Source organism: Monodelphis domestica, chromosome 2, assembly GCF_027887165.1.
Source record: "Monodelphis domestica isolate mMonDom1 chromosome 2, mMonDom1.pri, whole genome shotgun sequence".
Classification (NCBI taxonomy): Eukaryota; Metazoa; Chordata; class Mammalia; order Didelphimorphia; family Didelphidae; genus Monodelphis; species Monodelphis domestica.
The window spans coordinates 99,496,254-99,516,728 of record NC_077228.1 but is presented as its reverse complement, the minus strand read 5'-3'; the positions used below and the strand labels follow the sequence as shown (position 1 = coordinate 99,516,728).

The 20,475-nt window shown below is 34.0% G+C and overlaps 1 protein-coding gene across 5 annotated transcripts in view; it reads left to right on the top strand.

The window, feature by feature from the left end:
* The window catches only part of ASPM (assembly factor for spindle microtubules), a 65,666-nt gene extending 46,176 nt beyond the window's left edge, over positions 1–19,490 (top strand). For 2 of the 5 annotated variants that reach the window (XM_007481010.3, XM_007481009.3), the window contains 10 exons: positions 183–4,157; positions 8,278–8,444; positions 10,336–10,495; positions 11,507–11,716; positions 12,954–13,142; positions 13,928–14,120; positions 15,404–15,558; positions 16,290–16,466; positions 18,063–18,232; positions 18,314–19,490. In XM_007481010.3, the coding sequence (XP_007481072.2) occupies positions 183–4,157; positions 8,278–8,444; positions 10,336–10,495; positions 11,507–11,716; positions 12,954–13,142; positions 13,928–14,120; positions 15,404–15,558; positions 16,290–16,466; positions 18,063–18,232; positions 18,314–18,416 (5,499 nt within the window). In that variant the 3' untranslated portion in view covers positions 18,417–19,490. Of the gene's footprint in view, positions 1–182; positions 4,158–8,277; positions 8,445–10,335; positions 10,496–11,506; positions 11,717–12,953; positions 13,143–13,927; positions 14,121–15,151; positions 15,270–15,403; positions 15,559–16,289; positions 16,467–18,062; positions 18,233–18,313 lie in introns of those variants that run through there. The other 3 variants (XM_007481011.3, XM_007481012.3, XR_461431.3) reach the window with 3 other exon arrangements.
* Positions 19,491–20,475: the final 985 nt, after the last annotated feature.

The window sequence follows — 20,475 nt, the reverse complement described above, 5'->3', positions numbered from 1 at the left end:
GAGAATCTACTGATAATTTACATGGTCATTATTGCATTTCTACATAGGTTAGCGGGATATAATGTCTTTGCTTATTTGCATTATTGCTTTAAAATTTGCCTTTCAGAAAGTAAGAAAAGCTAATGATTTGGAAGTAATAAAAATGAAAATGTGGTACATATTTACTTTATTTTCTTTTTTAGGCTTTTTGGAGAAGATATTCCATTAGAAAAAGGTTTCTGAAATTAAAACATTATACCACCATTCTTCAAGCTAGAATAAGAATGCTGGCGGCTATTGCTGCTTTTAGACAACATCGTTGGGCAGCTGTTACAATACAGAGGCATTGGCGAGCTTATTTGAGAAGAAAAGAAGACCAACAAAAATATAAAGTCCTTAAATGTTCATCATTGATAATTCAGTCTGCTTTCAGAAGATGGAAAAGACATAAAATAGAGCTGCAAACCAAAGCAATCATAGTACTGCAAAGAACTTTTAGAAAATGGAAAGTCAGGAAATTAGCTAAGGAGGAAAAAGCAGCTATTATGATTCAATCATGGTATCGAATGCAGAAACAAATGAAGAAATATACACACTTCAAACTGTCTATAATTGTTATTCAGAGCAGATTCAGATGCTTACAGGCCAAAAAGTTATATACTAAAAAGAAGAAATCCATACTGACCATCCAGAAGTATTATAGAGCTTATCAGAAAGGAAGGACTGAAAGAACACACTATTTACAAAAGCGCAATGCAGTTATACAACTTCAAGCAGCTTTCAGGGGAATGAAAGCTCGTCATTTGTGTAGAGAAATAAGAGCCGCTTGTGTTATTCAATCATATTATCGTGCTTACATCATGAAAAAAAAGTTTCTAAGAATGAAACATGCCATAATAATATTGCAGGCTTTTATCAAGATGAAACAGGAACGTAGAAAATATTTAACTTTAAGGAAATCTGCAGTCTGTATCCAGTGGTGGTACCGTTCCAGAAGATATGCTACAAAATGCAGAAATGAATATCAGCTATTACGGGAATCTTGCATTAAATTACAAGCTGTTGTGAGAGGACATCTGGTTCGCAAACAGTTACGTTCACAAAGAAAAGCTGTTACTTTGCTACAGTCTTACTTTAGAATGAGAAAGGAGCAACAACACTATCTTCAAATTTATAGGGCTACAGTTTGTATTCAAAATCATTACCGGGCATACAAAATACAAATCTATGAGAGAGAAAAGTTCTTAGAAATAAAAAAGGCAGTTGTCTGCTTGCAAGCAGCTTATAGAGGTTATAAAACTCGCAAACTGTTCAAGCAGATTTCTGCTGCTGCTCTTAAAATTCAAACTGCTTTTAGAGGTTACACTAAGAGATTAAAATATCAAGCTGTACTTCAGTCTTCTATCAAGATACAAAGATGGTATAGAGCACATAAGACTGGTTATGTAGTAAGAATAAACTTCTTAAAAATAAGAGCAGCGGTGATTTTTCTTCAGTCGGTTTATCGTGGTTGGAAAGTTCGGAAGTGGCTTCAAAGGGAATGCAATGCTGCAGTCATCATTCAATGTGCTTTTAGAAGGGTAAAAGCTCAGAAGAAATTTAGATTGATGAAAAATGCTGCACTGACTATCCAACAACGTTATAGAGCAAAAATTTTAGAAAAGAAATGGCAGAAAGAATATACTGACCTTTATCATGCTGCATTGAGGCTTCAAGCAGCTTGGCGGGGAAGAGCAGTCAGAAGACAAATTAAAAGACAAAACCAATCTGCTGTCATCATACAGTCATACTTTAGAATGTATATCTACCAAAAGAAATGGAAAACTGTGAAAACAGCTGCTCTTCAAATCCAAAGTTATTACAAGGCTTACAAGAGCAGAAAGCAAAAGTATTCTCTATATTTAAAAAGAAAAACAGCTACAATTATTTTACAATCTGCCTATCGTGGAATGAGAGTAAGAAAACAAATGAAAGAACTCCATAAAGCAGCCATAACTATTCAGGCTAAATATAAGTCTTATAGTTCAAGGAAGAAATATTTAGCCCTTCGAGATGCAGCAATCACAACACAGAGACGGTATCGAGCTCTTGCCAAAGCAAACCATCAGCACTGGGAATATCTTGTTTTAAGGAATACAACTATTAAAATGCAAGCTGTTTACAGGGGTGTACGAGTAAGAAGACAAATTCAACACATGAACAAGGCAGCCACTTATATTAAAGCAGTGTTTAAAATGCATCAGTTAAGAGCAAAATATCGAGCCATGAGAAGGGCAGCTATTATCATTCAGGTGAGATACCGAGCATATTGTCAAGGTAAAGTACAACGCAAAAATTACTTGATAATTCTACAATCTACCATTACTCTTCAAGCAGCTTTTAGAGGCACAAGAGTACGGCAAAAATTACAAAAGATGAAAGTTATACCATCAGACTATCAAAAGTACACACAACAAAAGCATTTGGATGAGTTATGCAAGTTGACTAAACTTCTGCAGCAGCAGCAGCATTGTACTGTCAAGGAAAGAGACATCTCTCTTTGTAAATACAGTATTTTGAGACATTCAGTAGTCCGCATTCAGGCAGCATTTCGGGGTATGAAAACAAGGCAACACTTGAAAGGAACACACTTAGCAGCAACCCTTATTCAGAGGAAGTTTAGGGCTAGAGTGATACGAAAAAGATACCTTTCTCTCAAGAAGGCAACAATTTTAATTCAGCAAAAGTATCGAGCAACAGTTTGTGCTAAGCGTGAACTTCAACAATATTTGTGTTTACGTAAGGCAGTTATTGTCCTTCAATCACATTATAGACGATTTATGGTAAAAAAAAAGATACAAGAAATGCACCAAGCTGCCACTATTATCCAAATTGCATTTAGAAGGCACAGAGCAGATGTTTCATATCAAGCCATGAAACATACTTGCATTGTAAGCCAGCAGCATTCCTTTGTATACAGGGAGCAAAAACTACAAATGGAAGATTATCCAAAGCAACAAAATTCTGTTGTAGTTAACCAGGCTGCATATAGAAGAATGAAAGCTTATCAGCTTTTACAGAAAAAGCATAATGCAGCAGTCATAATACAAAGCTCTTATAGAATGTATAAGCAATATTGTTACTATCAAGATATACAGTGGGCTTCTAAAGTAATACAGAGGAGATACAGAGTATATAAAGAGAGAAAGAAAACACTTCAGCATTGTTTCATCATGAAGAAAGAAACAGCTTGCAGTCAGGCAACTTTGGGGACCGCTAAAGAAAGGCAGGAATATCAAACTCCTTTTGGTGGCCAAAATAATTTTAAAGTACACCATAACAATCTCTCCTTTAGGGCAGCAACAGTTCTTTTGAGGAGAAACAGAACATTGATTAAGACATGTGTACCCACTGAAAGACTTACTTATATGCAACCTTTTTACAAAGGCATCAAACCACAAAGGAATTATCTACATATGCATCAGGCTGCTACCCTAATTCAGGCCACCTTCCGAATGCACAAGGCCAGAGTTTCCTATCAAACTATGAGAACTGCAGCTGTTGTCATACAGACTTATTATAGGTCATATTCCAAAACAAAAATTGAACGATATACATTTTTAACTAAACGAAAATATATTCTAACTATTCAGGCTGCTTTCAGAGGTATGAAAGCTCGACAGGAGTTTAAAAACATGTTAGAGAGAGAGATGGCAGCAATTATTATACAGTCAGCATTTCATCATTATAGAACAAAGATTCAATTTAAAGGGTCTCAGAATGCCTCAGCTGTGTTTCAGGGCAGACAAATAAATCCTCAGAGAAGAGCTGAAAGAACAACTTATTATACTTTTCATAAAATGATTGCCAGAAAATTAGTAAAGCAAGATGATGATAGCCAAGAAATTCAGGCTTTATTTTGGATGGCCATGTATCAGGGAGAATTTGTCCGCCAAAGAAGATCTGCTGTTATATTACAGGCATATTTGAGAAAGTGGCAAGTCAGAACGCCGTCTATATTGTATAGAAAATCAGCATTGTCTTTGCAAGATCATTACAGAACATATTTGTTTTTAGAATACCAAAGGAAAATTTACTTACGAACCCAGAGCAGCATTATAAAAATTCAAGCTAGTGTGAAAGGATTTATTCAGTGGCAAAAGTTTCAGAAAATTAAGAACAGCACCATAAAAATCCAGGTATTTATAAATGGTACTTCAGAAAATATAATAATTTTTTTTACTCTGCTAGGGTTTTATCTGCTTCATTGGAAATCTAGAGATAATTCATTCCATCCTTGTATCTCTATCAACAGTTTAATATGATTTGTGAATGGTTGTGAATTTGTGAATGACTGGAAAGGTCTTCTCTTTTAAAGACAGAGTTCCAACTAATTTACATAGTTATACCACATTCTTATGAGTCAAACAGAACTGTTACTACTTTTAATATTTTATCTTCTAGTTCACTAGACTTCTTCCTCCTGAAAGATAGATGATATGCTGAATAGAGAGCTATCCTTGAAATTAGGAAGACCTACGTTTATTTCCTGCCTCTAATATTGACTTTTTGACTCAAGATGTCATTTGATTTTCTGTTCAACTTTCTAAGACTTTTAAGATTCAGAGACAGTGCCCATATGCATTTATTGAAAGAGCTTCCTCATCTGGAACTTTCCTAAACTAGTAGAATTACAGGTCAAGTACTTATTCCTATTTCCCTATTCACTTAAACCAGTCAAATATATAAATCTCTTACTTATTTTCTTCATGACAGTGTGAGCCACTTGTATTCAATTGAACCTCCTATTTAAAGTAGATATATATTACATTATTTTGCTGCTAAATTTGACTTCCTTTAAAAATCTAAAGCAGAACCATAGGATTTAAAGCTAGGAATTTAACTAGGTGATGTTCAAAGTCATTTTATGGATGGTGACTATGACCCAGAGAGGTAAATCACTTATTCAAGGTCATATAGATAGTAAACAAAAGTTAAGATTTGTAACTAAATTTTTATATTTAAAATGCACTGTTCTTTCTCTACCACAAAGTAGAAATTGGGATGATTGTTAGGTATATTTAGGGCTTTGATAATGCCTTTTGTAAACAATTAGGATATGCTAATGTTAATAATATTAAATTAGAAATCAGGAGACAGGTTTTTAGAAATTTTAGTGCCACAGGTTTTGTGCAATAGGTTTTTATTATGTACCTCCCAGGCTCTGTGCTAAGCACTTGCCATGGAAAGAAAGGCAAAAGATAGTTGTTTTTCTAATGGAGCAGATAGTAAGCAAACAACTATGTTCTTGTTCTCTCTCTCTCTCTGTAGTGTGTGTGTGTGTGTGTGTGTGTGTGTGTGTGTGTGTGTGTGTGTGTGATAACTTGGAACTTATCTCAGAAGGAAGGTATTAAGTTTAAGGAGGCCTAGGAAAGACTTCTTGCAGAAGATCAAACTTCGACTGAGATCTGAAGGAAGCCAGGGAAGTCTAGAGACAAAGATAAAGATACAGATGATAGAGGAGCTAGGTGGCTCAGTAGATAAAGAGCCAGACCTGGAGACAGGAGGTCTTGGGTTCATATTTGACCTCAGGTACTTCCATAGATATGTGATCCTGGGGAAGCCACTTAACCACAATTGCCTAACCCTTAACCCTCTTCTCTTCTACCCTGGAACCAATCCTTAGTATCTATTCTAAGACAGAAGGTGAAGTTTCTTTTTTTAAAAAATGGCGGGATGGAGTAGGGAAGTGATTCCAGGCATAGGGAATAACCAGTTAAAATGTGTGGCATTGAGAGATGGGAATGTTGTGGATAAAGAACAATCAGGAAGGACAGTGTCTCCATCATGGATTATATGAAGGGAGAATAAGGTATAAAGAAACTAGAAGAGTCATTTAACTTAACCTCTTTTCACTGAACAAATAAGAAAAAAACAAACCTTGCAAATAGTTATAGTCTAGACTCACTAGTCATCTATATTGACCAAGACCAAAATTGCTTCTGTGTCAAGGAGATGGGTATGCTTTATCTTCTTTCCTCTGATATGGGGGTTATCATTACATTGATCAGAATTCTAAAATCTTTCAAAGTTGTTTTCCTTATAATCTTACCTTTATATAAAATTCTTCTCATTTCACTTTGATCAGTTCCTGGGCAGTTTTCCCTGGTTCCTCTGAAATTATTTATTTCATCATTTCTTATGTCTCATTAATATTACACTAGAGTTATATACTATAAGTTGTTTAGCTATTTCTCAATAAATGGATGCCCCCTTAATTTTTTGCCTTCTATGAAAAGAGTTTCTCTAATTGTTTTTGTACATATGGACCATTTTTTCCTTCATAGGGATCCCTTTCAGTTCTAAATATGAGCCTGTGTTCCAAATTAACTCAAGTTATATTTCAGTTTTCAATTTTACCAAACCTTTTGTTAAGTACAGCAGCTCTATTTTGACATACTGGATTAGATCTTATTAGGCTTCAATTCTTCCAAATTCTTTTCCAGTCATTTACCACTTATTTATTCTCTTCGTATATGTCCCCTTCTCTCCACTTACAAAACTGCCAACCTTTTGTTTGTGCTATTGTAGTTATCTTCCTTATTTGTATCCCTGCATCCATGCTCTCCATCCTGTACATCTCTACCAAACTGATAATCTTAACATACAGATTACACTGTTGCTTGCTTAAGAGCTCCAGTAGCTCTATTGCCTTTAGAAACACAGGTTTTTCTATTTGGCCTTTGAAGCCCTTCACTGTCTGGCTTCAGCCTACTTTTCCAGGCTTATACACATCACCATTCTCCTTCACAAACTCTTTTACAGCCAAACTGGTCCTTTTTGCTTTTCCCTCTACAACAGTCTAGTTGCTGTGCTGTTCCTCTCTTAGATCCTTTTAAGGACTACTTCAGTGCCTTCTCCTACGCATTGTGTCTGTCCTCACCTCCAGTTACTAGTGCTTTCCCCTCATTGTTTACTTTGTATTGATTTGGAGGCAGTTGGTAGGAAAGTAGATAGGGCTCTAAGAGTCAGGAAGACCTGAGTTTAAATCCCATCTCAGACACTTAGTTGCTATATGATACTGGATAAGTCACAGTTTCTTTGTATAAAGTGGGGACAAAAACAGTATATCTCACAGGTTTGTTGTGAAAGTGAAAGGAATATCTCAACGTGAAAAGCTTAAAGCACTATATGTTAGCTATTATCATTATTACTGTGTGATGTATTTTGTAGTTTCTTACCCCTGTATGTTTTATTTTCTCTCACTAGGATGTAAATTCCTTAAATCAATGGGTACTCAGTTTATTCTTTTTTTGTTTTCTTAATATTTAGTACACAGTAAGTACATAATAAATATTTATTGAATCAGTGGCCAGTTTGAGTAGTAGAGTGGAGAAAGGGAGAGAACAAGCATTTATTAGACTATTATTATGTGGCAAGCACTTAACTATTTGATCCTGAAAGCCATTTTGGTAGATGAAATGGTAGATGGTAGATGGTAGAAGGTAGATGAAATGAAATTATTACCTCCATTTTAATTGATAAACTGATATAGATAAATAAAGTGACTTGCCCAAGGGCATACAATTAGTAAAGTATCTCAGAGTATTTGCTCTCAAGTCATCTAAATTCCAGGCCCAGTGCTCTCTCCCTATTACTACCTGCTGTCTCTCATCAGAAGAAGGAAATAGCCCCCTAGGAACTTGGGTGGCCCTAGAGCCAGAGTGCTGGCTTTGGGAGCAGAGGAGCTGAGTTCAGATTCTGCCTCCCACACTTAATCTCTGTCACTGACCCTCTCTGACAATCTGTACAAAATGTTATAAATGTGGTCATCATTACTTAACTCCACTTCTGTTTGGAACATTGCCTTGAATTTTGGACATCATGTTTAGGAAGGATACTGGCAATTTTAAGAACAGAAACCATGAAAGAAGTGCAGGGAAGACCACATCAGTTGAAGAAGCTAGAAATGCTTAGTTTGTAGTTTGTGTTCCAGGAAAATAACTGTCATGGGGAATACCTTTTCTGTTGATTTCAGAAAGCAAAACTACAAACAGTGGGTAAAGGTTACAGAGGCCAATTTCAATTTGACATAAAGAAATTTCTTCCTCAGGTGGGTATCTAATAGTAGAATGGGCTGCTGCAGGAGGGTCTAGATGACATCCCACTTCAGAGTGGGAATAGGCGACCTAAAGTTCTGTGTATTCATGTATCATACAGATGATTTATTTGCTTTATTGTTATCTGTGCATTATACTATTTTTCTCTGTGAAGTGAATTGAAAATTTGATCATATATGTGTTCTATTTTTTTTAATAGGCTACATGGAGAGGATATAAAGCCAGACAATTTTTGTGCAAAATGAGAGCTGCCCAAAAAATCCAAGCTTCTTTTAGATGCTACAAAGTTCGCAAAGACTACCTAGCTATGAAAAAAGCTATTCGTGTCATTCAAAATGTCCTCTATACTAAATTACAAAGGACCTGGTAAAGTATCATTACACAATCATGTATTAAAGATGTATGACTGTTTGGATGAGAATATTAAATATAATAACTGATCTTTTGTCCTATTTTACATTGATTGTTGCTTATACTCATTCTATATTTCTGCATTCATAGGGCAGGATTTCAGTAGGCAAAAGATCAGTAGTCTCTTCTGTTAGTTTATAAACTCTTTGAGGGCAGGGACTGTCTTTTACTTCCTTTTGTAGACCCTGCATTTTGCATAGTGCCTGGCACATAGATAAGTGCTTAAAAATGTTTATTGATTGATTAATTGACTCTTTCTCTCCCTTTCTTTTGTCTCTTTCTTCTGTCTCCTCCCTCTTTCCTCCTATGGATTTAATGATCATCTTTATGAAGATGCATTATGGATTTATGTCTATCAATCTCATCTCTCTCTACACTCCTCCCAACTTTTCTCGTACCCGTGCTAATGCTTGAATTATACTTGGTGCTGTCCATATAGAATCCTTTTTCCTCTTTAAGATGCAGCTTAAAGTAACTACTTTGCATTTATTCTCCACATTTATTCTTTATATACTATAAACTTCTTGCAAGCAAAGAGTGCTTCTTTCTTTGTGTTTGTATCCCTAGTGCCTGGAAAATAATAGGTGCTTGATATTTGATTAAGAAAGCTCCCTAAAATTCCTAAATTGGTGTATCTATTAAACCCCTTCCTCTGTTACCCTAAAGAATTTACTCTTTTAAAAGAACGCTTTTATTTAGTTAAATAAACATTCATTAAGTGCCTACTATGTGCCAGGCACTGCGAAGATAAGTTCAGTGATAAATGAACAATAAACATTAGATATGCTTTTTTTAAAAATGCAAAAATATTTGACATGTACAAATATCTTTTGATTCAAAAGCCAAATTTGAAATGCATGTGTGTGTATGTGTATTTCTTCATACTTTATAGTTTAAATCAGCCTCAAGATACTAACCGTTATTTGGCTGCCATCCTAAAATATTGTTTTGTTTATTCTTTTTACTCTATGATGCCACCTCACTTAAGGCATTTCAAAGATAATGATGCCTCCAATTTCCAAAAGGCTTCACAGGAGGAAATTCTTCTTTATATCTAAGTTTATTTCTTTTTGGATATACTTTATTTCTTGCTTGCTATGTTGGTTAACACTTTAGGAACTTATTTGCTAGAAGTTTCAACTGTCATTTCTACAAAAACCAATTTAATGTACACATTCCTAGCTCTGGTTTCTCAATTTCTTTCTAGTCTTTAGCTCCCTGTTGTACATATTAATTGGACCTCCTGACATACTTATAACTTTAATATCAAACTCATGTCTTCTTTTCTAAAGTAATGGTCTTTCCCCTTTTGCCTCAAAATATCTATAATTTCAAAATTATCCTTGACTTCCTTTACTTTCTAGAGTCATGAAAGCATATTTTTTCTTTTGAAATATTTCCCACATCTTTGATCTTTTCTTCCTAATTTCTTTAGACCCTTGTTTGTCTAATCTTTTTATTGGATTCCTGACTTGGATGGCTTCAGCATTTTCTATCTGGCTCAAGATTTATCTTCTGTAAAATGTTCCCTCATTAGCCTTCCCCAAACTCTTGTTACTTTGATCCACATTTGTCTCAGCACTATATATAACTTAGGTGCCATGTTAGTTTTAATTTTCCTTTATTCTCTAGTTCCTTCTGTGTATTTTGTCTGGTCCACTCAACTCCATTGTAGGATCCTTGAGAGATCATATTTTCTTAGTTTTAAATCCTCTACAGTCATATTGTCCATATAAGAATTAATTAATACTAACCAAATGACTGAACGAACTGCTAACCAAATACTAAATGAATTAAATCAATTTGAGTAGAGGAGAAGTTTGGCAATCACTGTGGCTTATTTTAGGTTTTTGAACCTGAGACTTTCAACAATTACTCTTCAGAGAAAGTGGAGAGCTACTCTTGAGACAAAGAAAGCTCGTGAGCACTTCTTACTCATGAGAGAAGCTACAATCAAAATTCAGTCAGTTTACAGAGGATACTGTGTTAGAAACCAGATGGTAAAAGTAGGTATTCAAGTTGTATCTAAAATTCTTATACACAGAACCACCTTGTATGTAAATGTAGTCTTGAGAGACATATATTATAAACAGGTATATTTATGAATACATACAGTGGTGCCTATGTTAAAAAACTAGAAATACCAAAATTCAGAAATCACTCACTAGAACCTAAGCTTGAAGTTATTTCTGGAGTCAGCCAATATCTGTTTTAGAAGAGCAAATAATAGATCAGATGTATCTAAATTAGTTCCTATTATAAGATATGGGAGTAAAATACCATTAGGAAATATTTGAAAAAAAAAGTTCACTCCCCAGTTAGTGGTTTGATTATTTCATATTCAAATTAATTGTTTTTTAGACTTTAAAATGATAGTCTTTCAAGGATGGTAAATTTCCTAAAGTAATTTCATTATATTATTCCTAACACTTTTGTAATTTGTCAAGAAGGTATTCATGTAATGTTCATTTTAAAGAACTAAATTTTTTTAAAAATTTAAACATTGTAGAAGAAATTGACTTGATGTCTGGATTTTTATCTATACTGTCATGTATGATCAGGAAGAATCTGAAATGTTGGAAAACTGAACAGTTGTACAGCATACTCTGAATAAAATTAGCTTTTTTAGTTGTTGATAGACCACTCTAATCTCCATTTTGTCATTAGCAACCTTATTCAATATTTCTCATTTATGAAAGCCCACTCCTGCTTTTCTTTCAAACCCTCTCTATCATATTAGTATAAGGATGTTGAGAGAAGGAATAATTGAACCACTTGGTCACCCTGTGATTCAGTTGTCATAAAGTACTAATTCTGAACTAGTCTTAGTCTTGAACTGCAGACATGGTTGAAAGCAAAAGTACTCTTTTTAATAGTTAAAAATAAATGTTATTCTTAAGTCATGGCTCGAAAGTATCATTTTAATTTGTATTTTTAATTTTAGTAAGTTATTGAGGTTGAAAGTCTTCAAGTTATACTGAAATCTACCTACTAATGTCATTATTTGCCTCATGTAGAGTCATAAAGCAGCCTGTTTGATCCAGGCAGTTTATCGAGGCTATAAAAGAAGACAGAACTTTCTTCAGATAAAAGCTGCCTCTGTGATCATTCAAAGACATTTTCAAGCTAGGAAGGCTGGAATGTGTGAAAGGCTAAAATACTTAAGAATGAAAAAAGCCATCATCATGCTACAAGCTCTTGTTCGTGGTTGGTTAGTGAGGAAGAAGGTAAGAATTTTAAGATAAAATCTCACTGTTATATATATAATTTTTAGGAAACATTGAATCTTTTCATACATCTCTAACTCTAATAAGCATCAATTTCAAATCACTCATGTTTAAAAAGCTATTTACCTCTCAAACTTTTAAATCCTAGCTCTCTCTGCCTCTGACATTTCCCCTTGCCATTTCACCCGCTGTAGTCTTCCACACAAAAGAAAAAGTTTCCTCTTAGTGTTGCAGCAAATCTTAAAAGTTTCAGAAAGGAAAACCAAGGAAATTGGTGCATGCCATTTATGTAGCTTGTTGATGACTGATCCCTACTGACAACAAACCACTCATTAGATTTCTGCCAATGGAGGCCCTATTACTTTGCCTTTATACTTCATAAAAAATAACTTTCCTGGGAGCCCAGAAATACTGACTTTCAACTTGTGAAACACATCCCTGGGAAAGGAATAATTACTTTTCTTTAGAAGCCATTTTCATTTCAGACTAAGGGGAAACAAATCACAGGAGCCTACAAGGCAGCATATGTTAAAATTAGAATATTGCCTGCATGGTAAATTGCAGGGCTTAAAAGACTGATACTATTCCTTTAGAATTTTCAACATTAATTTCTGTGCATTCATATAAAAATTCTCAGAAGTATCACTGTTATATGTGAATATAGTATCAGAAATATTTTATAACCAATATATTAAATCTGATATGTTCAAACTATAGTATTACTTTCGTTTCTAGAGTTTGGAGCAGAGAGCCCAAAATAAAGGACATTGCTTTTCGGCTACAACATGCCATTACCTCTCTTATTTTAAAATTTAGAAAACATATAAGCTATACATGTAACATTGAAGGTAGCTAGAAAGAATATCAGTTCATTTATATCCATGTTAATTTTCATGGAAAGAAGAAATTATATAATTTATTTACTTTTTCTTTGGAAGTCAGTCAACATTTAAATATTTCCAAAGGCTAATACTGATACAGAATTTTTAATGTTCTTCTGTTGATGTAATGAGCAGGATGATTTTGGAAAAGAAACAAATAGGGGTGTGTGTGGGGGTGGGGGGGGGTGAGGGGGTGGGTGGTCCAGGGTTACATAGTAAGTGGTTGAGAAAATATTAAGATGAGTCCTCTTGACTTCAGGCCTGGCACTCTATCCCCTTTGATTCCTAGTTGCCTTTACACACACACACACGTACATATACACATTCAAAATTTTGTTTTTTATAATACAAAACAGAACTGTTTCCAAGCAAGAGTTCAACAAAAGATACCTATTCAGAATTGTCCCAATATAAAAGGACAGCAAACAGCTCAAGAGTGTTGGATTCAGAGAAATAGAGCTGCAACAGTGATTCAGAGAGCAACACGTAATTTCCTCTTCCACAGACGAGAAGAAAAACTTAAAAACAGAATTTCTAAAATTCAGGTAATTACAGATCTTGTTTTTTAGTTCAGGTATTTCAAGTTTCTTTATTACCTCTAAAATTTTTAAAAACATGCAACAAAATATCTTAAATGAAAGATTAAAACAGTTTTGTGAAAAAATGAATGTACTTTCATGCTTCTAAATATATATTAAGTAGCACTTAGGAAATTAAATGAGCACAAAAGTATTCTAAAAGCATTAGACATTCTTGGATTTTATTGTGTTGTGTTGTGTTTTATTTTTGAGAATGGGCCTCCCCTATCTCTTCCATCCTAAAAGTATGAGTATTTTTCAGATGTCTAATTTAACTATGGGTCAGACCAGGGACTTTGACCTGCTCTATTTCTGCCTGGCCCTGGCCTTCCCTTTTTAGGCATCTTGATGGTTTCCCAATCTCAGACGGTCACCATATTAATTTCACATGTTGTGTAGGCATCTGCTTGGCACAGCCCACTTCAACTCGGAACTCCTGAGCTCACAATATGTGCTCTCCTCTGCCTTATAGTAGTGATGATTGCAGATGTGTGCTTCCATGCCCAGAGACATTGGGCATTCACAATTTGAGATCTATCCTTGAGAATAATTGGACTTCTCCATTCCAACATACAAGATTATAAAAAAGGATTTTTTAAATAACTATTTTAATATTGACTATTAGCTGATTTGAAATTATTTTTAGATTCATGGTTTTCCTTTTTGTGAGAATGTTTCCAGATAAAAGCTTTTTAACTTCAGAGTAACAATTTGAGAATATTAATCTTTTTCCTCTCTCAAATCTCTTTAAGGCTTTATGGAGAGGATATTCTTGGAGAAAGAAAAATGACTTTTCAGAAATTAAAGCCATCCGACTAAGCCTGCAAGAAGCAAATAGGAAAAGCCAAGAAGAAAATAAACTGTATAAAAGAACTGCACTGGCAATTCATTACCTTTTAAAATACAAACATCTTTCATACATTCTTGAAGCCTTAAAGCATCTAGGTTAATTTTCATTTTTGTCTTTGTATAACAACAGTTCTCTCCTGTGGATGAGTAGGCATTTTCTCCTTTCAAGAAATGGCTGCAGGGGGCAGCTGGGTAGCTCAGTGAATTGAGAGCCAGGCCTAGAGATGGGAGATCCTAGTTTCAAATCCAGCCTCAAACACTTCACGGCTGTGTGACCCTGGGCAAGTCACTTAACCCCCATTGCCTAGCCCTTACCACTCTTCTGCCTTGGAACCAATACACAGTATTGACTCCAAGACGGAAGGTAAGGGTTTAAAAAAAGGGGTGGTGGGAATGGCTGCAGAATTTCCAAGTTGGAAGCCATGTATTCTGACTCTTATCTGAAAAAGGGGTTCCCCTCAAGTATCATGAACATCATCATTAACAGTTATAAAGCAGCCACCGTGTGCAGGGCACTCTGCCAAGCCCTTTATAAATATCTCATTTGATCCACAAAAACCTGACCTGCAAATGGTCATGCAATTTGTGCATGGAGTACTCTAGTAAGGAGGCATCTACTGCCTCTGACGTGCTGCATTTCCCTTCTATATAAGTAACCACTAGGAAGTTTTTCCTTAGGTTAGAATAAAAATTGCTTTTTCACCCATATTTTTCAGTTTTGTCCTCTGGCTAAGTAGAACAATTCTAATCTCTTTTCCATATGACAGCTCTTCAGGTACTGGATGTTGGTTATCATTTACCCCCATCTCTAGGTTAGACTATTCCTCATTCTTTCAACTGGTTCTCAGGTGACATGAACTTAAAAGTTCTCAGTATGAAATTTCTGGTTGCTTTTTTTGGATACTTTTCATCTTAACATTAAAATGATGTCCAGGAATGAGCACAAATCTCTAGATATTGTCTAACCAGGACAGAATACATATAGTACTATAACTCTGTCCCTACTCTAGTGAAACATAGGATTGAATTAAGTGGGGGGTGGGGGAAAGTTGCCTTGTATATCACATGACTTTCTCATTGACATTGTAGTGCATTAAAACCCCTATTTTTGTTTTGTTTTTCCCAAGCAAAATACTATCTAGCCATATCTGCTTCATCTTACCTAGCACCTGCCCCATCAAAATTGTTGTAAGAATCAAATGAAATATTTGCAAAGTGCTTAGCATAGTGCCCAACACATTGTAGGTATGTGCTTAATAATTGCTCTTTTCAGACCTTCTTTCTTGTACTTTGAAAGTTGATTCTTTTGAAACAAAAGTACTTTAATTTTTAGTGTGAATTTTTCTTGTATTCTAATTCTAATTCTATTTCCTTTTTAGAGGTTGCTACCAGATTGTCTCCTCTTTGCTGTGAAAACATTGCCCAGAGTGGAGCAATTGCTAAAATATTTGTTTTGATCCTAAGTTGTAACCGTAGCATCCCTTGTATGGAAGTCATCACATATGCAGTGCAAGTTTTACTTAATGTTGCTAAGGTACTTTTATTTTACATTCTGTTAGTGAAATATTTCCAAGTTTAGTCAGCCTATTAATTAAGTGTACTTTTGTTTGCATTTTGGCATTTTCTTCATATCCCTTAAAAATTTTCGCTGGATCTCAAATTTCATCACTAAATTACTAATTTTGATTAAGGTTAGAATGTGCTTTCCTTCTTTTATTTCTCAACTTAAGAATCTCAAAACAGAATATGTGTGTTTTCCATTTTCAGGTAAGACATCTGTATATTGTTAAAGATAAGATGCTCATGTTTCATAAAACAAACCTACCTGAATATAATACAAAAAGCCTAAAATAAAATTGCTAACTCATAATAGTATACGTGTTTTAAATAATCTGAATATTTTTATTTTATTAAATAAATATCATGTAGTTTTATAAAACTATGGAAAATTAAATGAATTTTGAAGCAGTTAAAAGTTTTTATATTAAAAAATATGTCATGGTCTTATAGATATATAACAAAAATTTTGCGTTTTTTTTATTAAAGCTAACACTTCATAAAGTGGTGTTCCTGGCCATAGGCAATATTGATTGGGGAGGGGGGAGAATTTCTCCCAAAACATACTAAATATTCTTTCCAGATATTTTAGCATTTTATTTTATTTTAAGGTCAGATGATTTTATTCATTTTTATTTGATTTAATGTAAATATTGCTGAAGTTGACTAATGTGACTCTAATGTTAATGTCTTTTATCTTTCTTCAAGTATGAAAAAACAGCTCCAGCAGTTTATGGGGAAGATAATTGCATAGATACATTATTGGAGCTTTTGCAGACGTATCGAGAAAAAGCTGGTGACAAAGTTGCAGACAAAGGTGGAAGTATTTTCACCAAGACTTGTTGTTTGTTGGCTATTTTGTTGAAGACCTCTAGGCGGGCTTCTGTAAGTCTTGTCCACTTATTCCACTAATGTGTGTTTTTGTGGTAGTCCTACAGCATTGGGAAATTCCCACAGGGAAGGTGGAGTCAGAATGCACCATGCAAGGAGCTTTGCTGAGGCAATGACTGCAAAAAATTGAGCTTGAACACAATGCCTCCAACTTTTCCCAATCTTGTCTTAATTACAAACCCTATTAGGAAAAGTAGTTACTGTTATGGTCTCATGGTGACAACAATGGAACTGTAGTTATGTCTACTATTGAATACGCTATGAAAAATGTGTAGGAATGGAGTCATATCCATCTTGGGTGGAGGAGAACCTGTGCAAAGATCATAATGATCTTTGCCTACAAAAACAGGAATGCCTCCTCTCAATTCTAATCAGATTCTGACAGGACTAGAATAGAAATAATGACCTGGAGGGAAATTCAAACTATGTGCAAGAAATCTTTTCCATTTCTCCTAGCAGTAACACAATTTATTTCCTTGTATAAACATCTTATATTTGCTGTACTTGCTGACCTTCTTGTATTACATAATGAATTGAATATTTAAAATGGCATTTCTTAGGATCAGAGAAGCCAGAATTTACAGTAGTTTTTTTCCAGAAAATACCAAATTCTAATGATAAAAATTAATACATCAATATTAATGATCACTCTGCTGCAGAATGTTCACTAGGAATCTTAAACTTAAAGTTTTTGTTTGTTTTTCCCCCAAATGAACCTTCTTTGTCCATCTTTTCATAACTGTAATTTTTGACAAGGGCACAACTACCAAGGTTTAAAACCTCTCAGAGTTATTCTCTTCACTATTCATTTTATACATTCAATTTTTTGCCAAGTCTTGTCTATTATTCTATTTCATCTCAAAGTCAAATACTGTTTTCCATCCATGTGGCCACCACTCTTCTTTTGATCTATATCACTTGTCCATTGTCCATACAATTGCCCAACTGATATGCCTTAAATACAAGTATGATCTTCTCTCATCAGCTCAGAAACCTCCAGTGGCTCCCAATTTCCTTAAAATAATAACTCTGTGGTTTGACATTTAAAGGTCTTTGCACCTTTAATTTCACGTATTCTACATATTCTAGCCAAAGACAATATAAAAGACTTCTTACACGTAGCTTAAATTTTTCTTCAGTTTATTATTAGTCTTAAGACCACTATCTAAAAAGGTTACTCCTGAAACACTGGTTAGGCTAGTTTAACTCTAAAAAGGGACAGTTCTGCCCCGGGTATCTCATCAGCTTAGGGAACCAAGGCTGAAGTTGTTCTTCCCTTGGCGCAGCTTCCTGGTAGCCTCTGGCCTTACTGAGCTGGCTTCATGGTCCCCTAAGGCCCGTGAATGTTTAATCAAGATCCTTCTAACTTGGTAGAATCCTGAGACCACTCAAGTCGCCACACTAAACACATATTTTCCATGTGGAAACAAACAGCTCCATTCTTATTGAATATCCTTTCTCTACATTGGCTAAGTAGACCTTTCATTAGCTGTTGAATGACCTGTGAATGATCTGTGGAAAAGGATGCAGGATTTATTATTTAATTTATTGCCATTTTAAAAATATAAATTTGTTTGCTGACTTTTTTAGGATATTCGAAGCCGACCTAAAGTTGTTAATCGCATTTGTAGTCTATATAAACTTACAGCACGTAAACATAAAATGTGTACTGAAAGAATAATTACTAAGCAAAAGATGAATGCTACAAATGGACACTTTTTTATTCCACCAACACCTGTAAGAACAAAGATAGTTTCAAGGTAAGAATTTAAACTTCATCTGAATTTTTTTTTACCTTGAATGTTTTTTTTTTTAAATACCTGATTCCATTTTCTCCACAGACTGAAGCCAGATTGGGTTTTAAGAAAAGATAATATGCAAGAAATTGTGAATCCTCTGCAAGCTATTCAGATGGTGATGGATACACTTGGTATTCCTTACTAATCAGTCTGTTAAAAAAAAAAAAGTTTTTCTAAATGTACAATAATAACTCTTAAGGCTTTTTTACTTTCTTCTGTATATATCATTTAAAAATATGACTTTTATATTAAAATCAGAAAAATTTATGTATGTATGTACTATAGCTGAAAACCATGAATTATTTTACTTCATTCATTTGATGTAATATTGTAAAGAGAATGTAATGTCAAATTACTATTACACAGTAATAAATCATAGTCTTTAATTCTATAATAGCATGATATATTTTGCCTCTTCTCAAATCACAATACTTAGGTGAATTTAAGTTTCTTTGGAATGTGGATAAGATAATGTATATTCTCTATTTCATAGTAAATTATAGTCATTTTCTAAGTCTAATTAGTATTGTGAGTGAAGGAAGAGCAATAATAATGATCTCTCTGGATGTATACATTGAAAATACTAATCTATAGTTCACTTGAATGTGAGAGCAAAAGAATGTTTATTACTTGCTAATGGTTTCCCAAGCTGAGTTCCTACCATTTAGCAGAGTTTTGGGTATGTGTCATTAAGCAGCTTATTGTATCCACTTTTTTATCTTTCATAGCAGAGCTTCTGGATTCTTCTGATCAATAAGAAAGCAATCAGACAAAGACAGTCAAAATATATTAGGTTGCCCATTAAGTTCCTAAAACTTTTCTTGATTCAGATTCTCATGACTATTTCTACTTTCCTGCAACTCCATCAACATTTATTATTTTTTGTTTTTTGTAACTATGTGATGGGTGTGAGATTCCAGTCTCAGTTGTTTAATTTGCATTTCCTTTTTTACTAGTAATTTGGAACATTTTTCAATTGTCGATAGCTTGGATCTCTTCCTTTGAAAACTGCCTGTTCATATTCTTTCACCATTTATTAATTGGGAAATGCATTTATTTTTGTATATTTTAATCACTTCCTTATATATCTGGGAAAAGAGACCCTTTATCAAGGAAACTTAACTTTAAGAATTTTTTTTTTCAGTAAACTATTTCTCTTTTACTATTAGCTTCATTTTTTTTTTGGTCCAAAAACTCAATTACATATAGCCAAAAATTGTCTCCTTAATCTTGTGTAATTCTCTCTGCCCTTTCTTTCATCCTGAACTCTTTTCCAAAGATCTGAAAAGCCATTTCTTATCTGATTCTCCATTTTGTTTATGATGTAATAAGCTTTTATACTAGGTCCTGAATCCATTTGGTGCTATTCTTTGATATATGATCTTAACCGAAACCTAATGTCTGCCAGACAGCTGTCCAGTTTTTATACCAGTTTTTGATACCTAGTGAGGCTTCTTTTAATATTTGGGATATTTGGGTGAATTGGATGGTTTGTAGTATAATTTGAGATCTGGTATAAATAAACCACCTTACTTTGATGAATTTTATTATTTTTTTTTTAGCATTGAAAAGTAATCCTTTGATAGTTTGACTGGCATGGCACTAAATAAATTAATTTAGATAGTACTGCCATTTTTATTATGCTATCTCTATCTCCCCATAAGCAATTAATTTTTCCTTCATTTATTAGGACTCTTTATTTCTATAAAGAATATTCTGTAATTGGTAGTCATAGTTTCTGTGTGTCTTGGTTATTAACTTCCAAGTATTTTGTTTTCTGTAGTTATTCTAAATGAATAACCGACATTTGATGGAGAAGAATATTTATGCTAAATATTCTAAAGTGTTTGGCTTGGGCTGATTTTAACCAATTCTCTAATACTATCCATATTTCAAAAGGAAACAATTATAAACTTTTCTAATAAATATAGGAGTAAGGCAAAGATGTTACTTCTTTTTTTTGTTTGTTTCCTGGCAGAGTTCTAGAAAGGAAAGACATAGTAATAAGATAAAGAAAAGAAATTAAAGCTGTAAACAGTAGAAAATAAATGTGAAATTATCTATTTGATGAAAAAATTTTACTTAACTCCCAACAAACTAGCAAAGAAAATAACTTAGATAATAGCTTGAGTATAGAAAATAAATCTAGAAAGTCACTTAATTTCTGAATTGAAAAAAAATCAGTAAGAAATCATAAACTACTA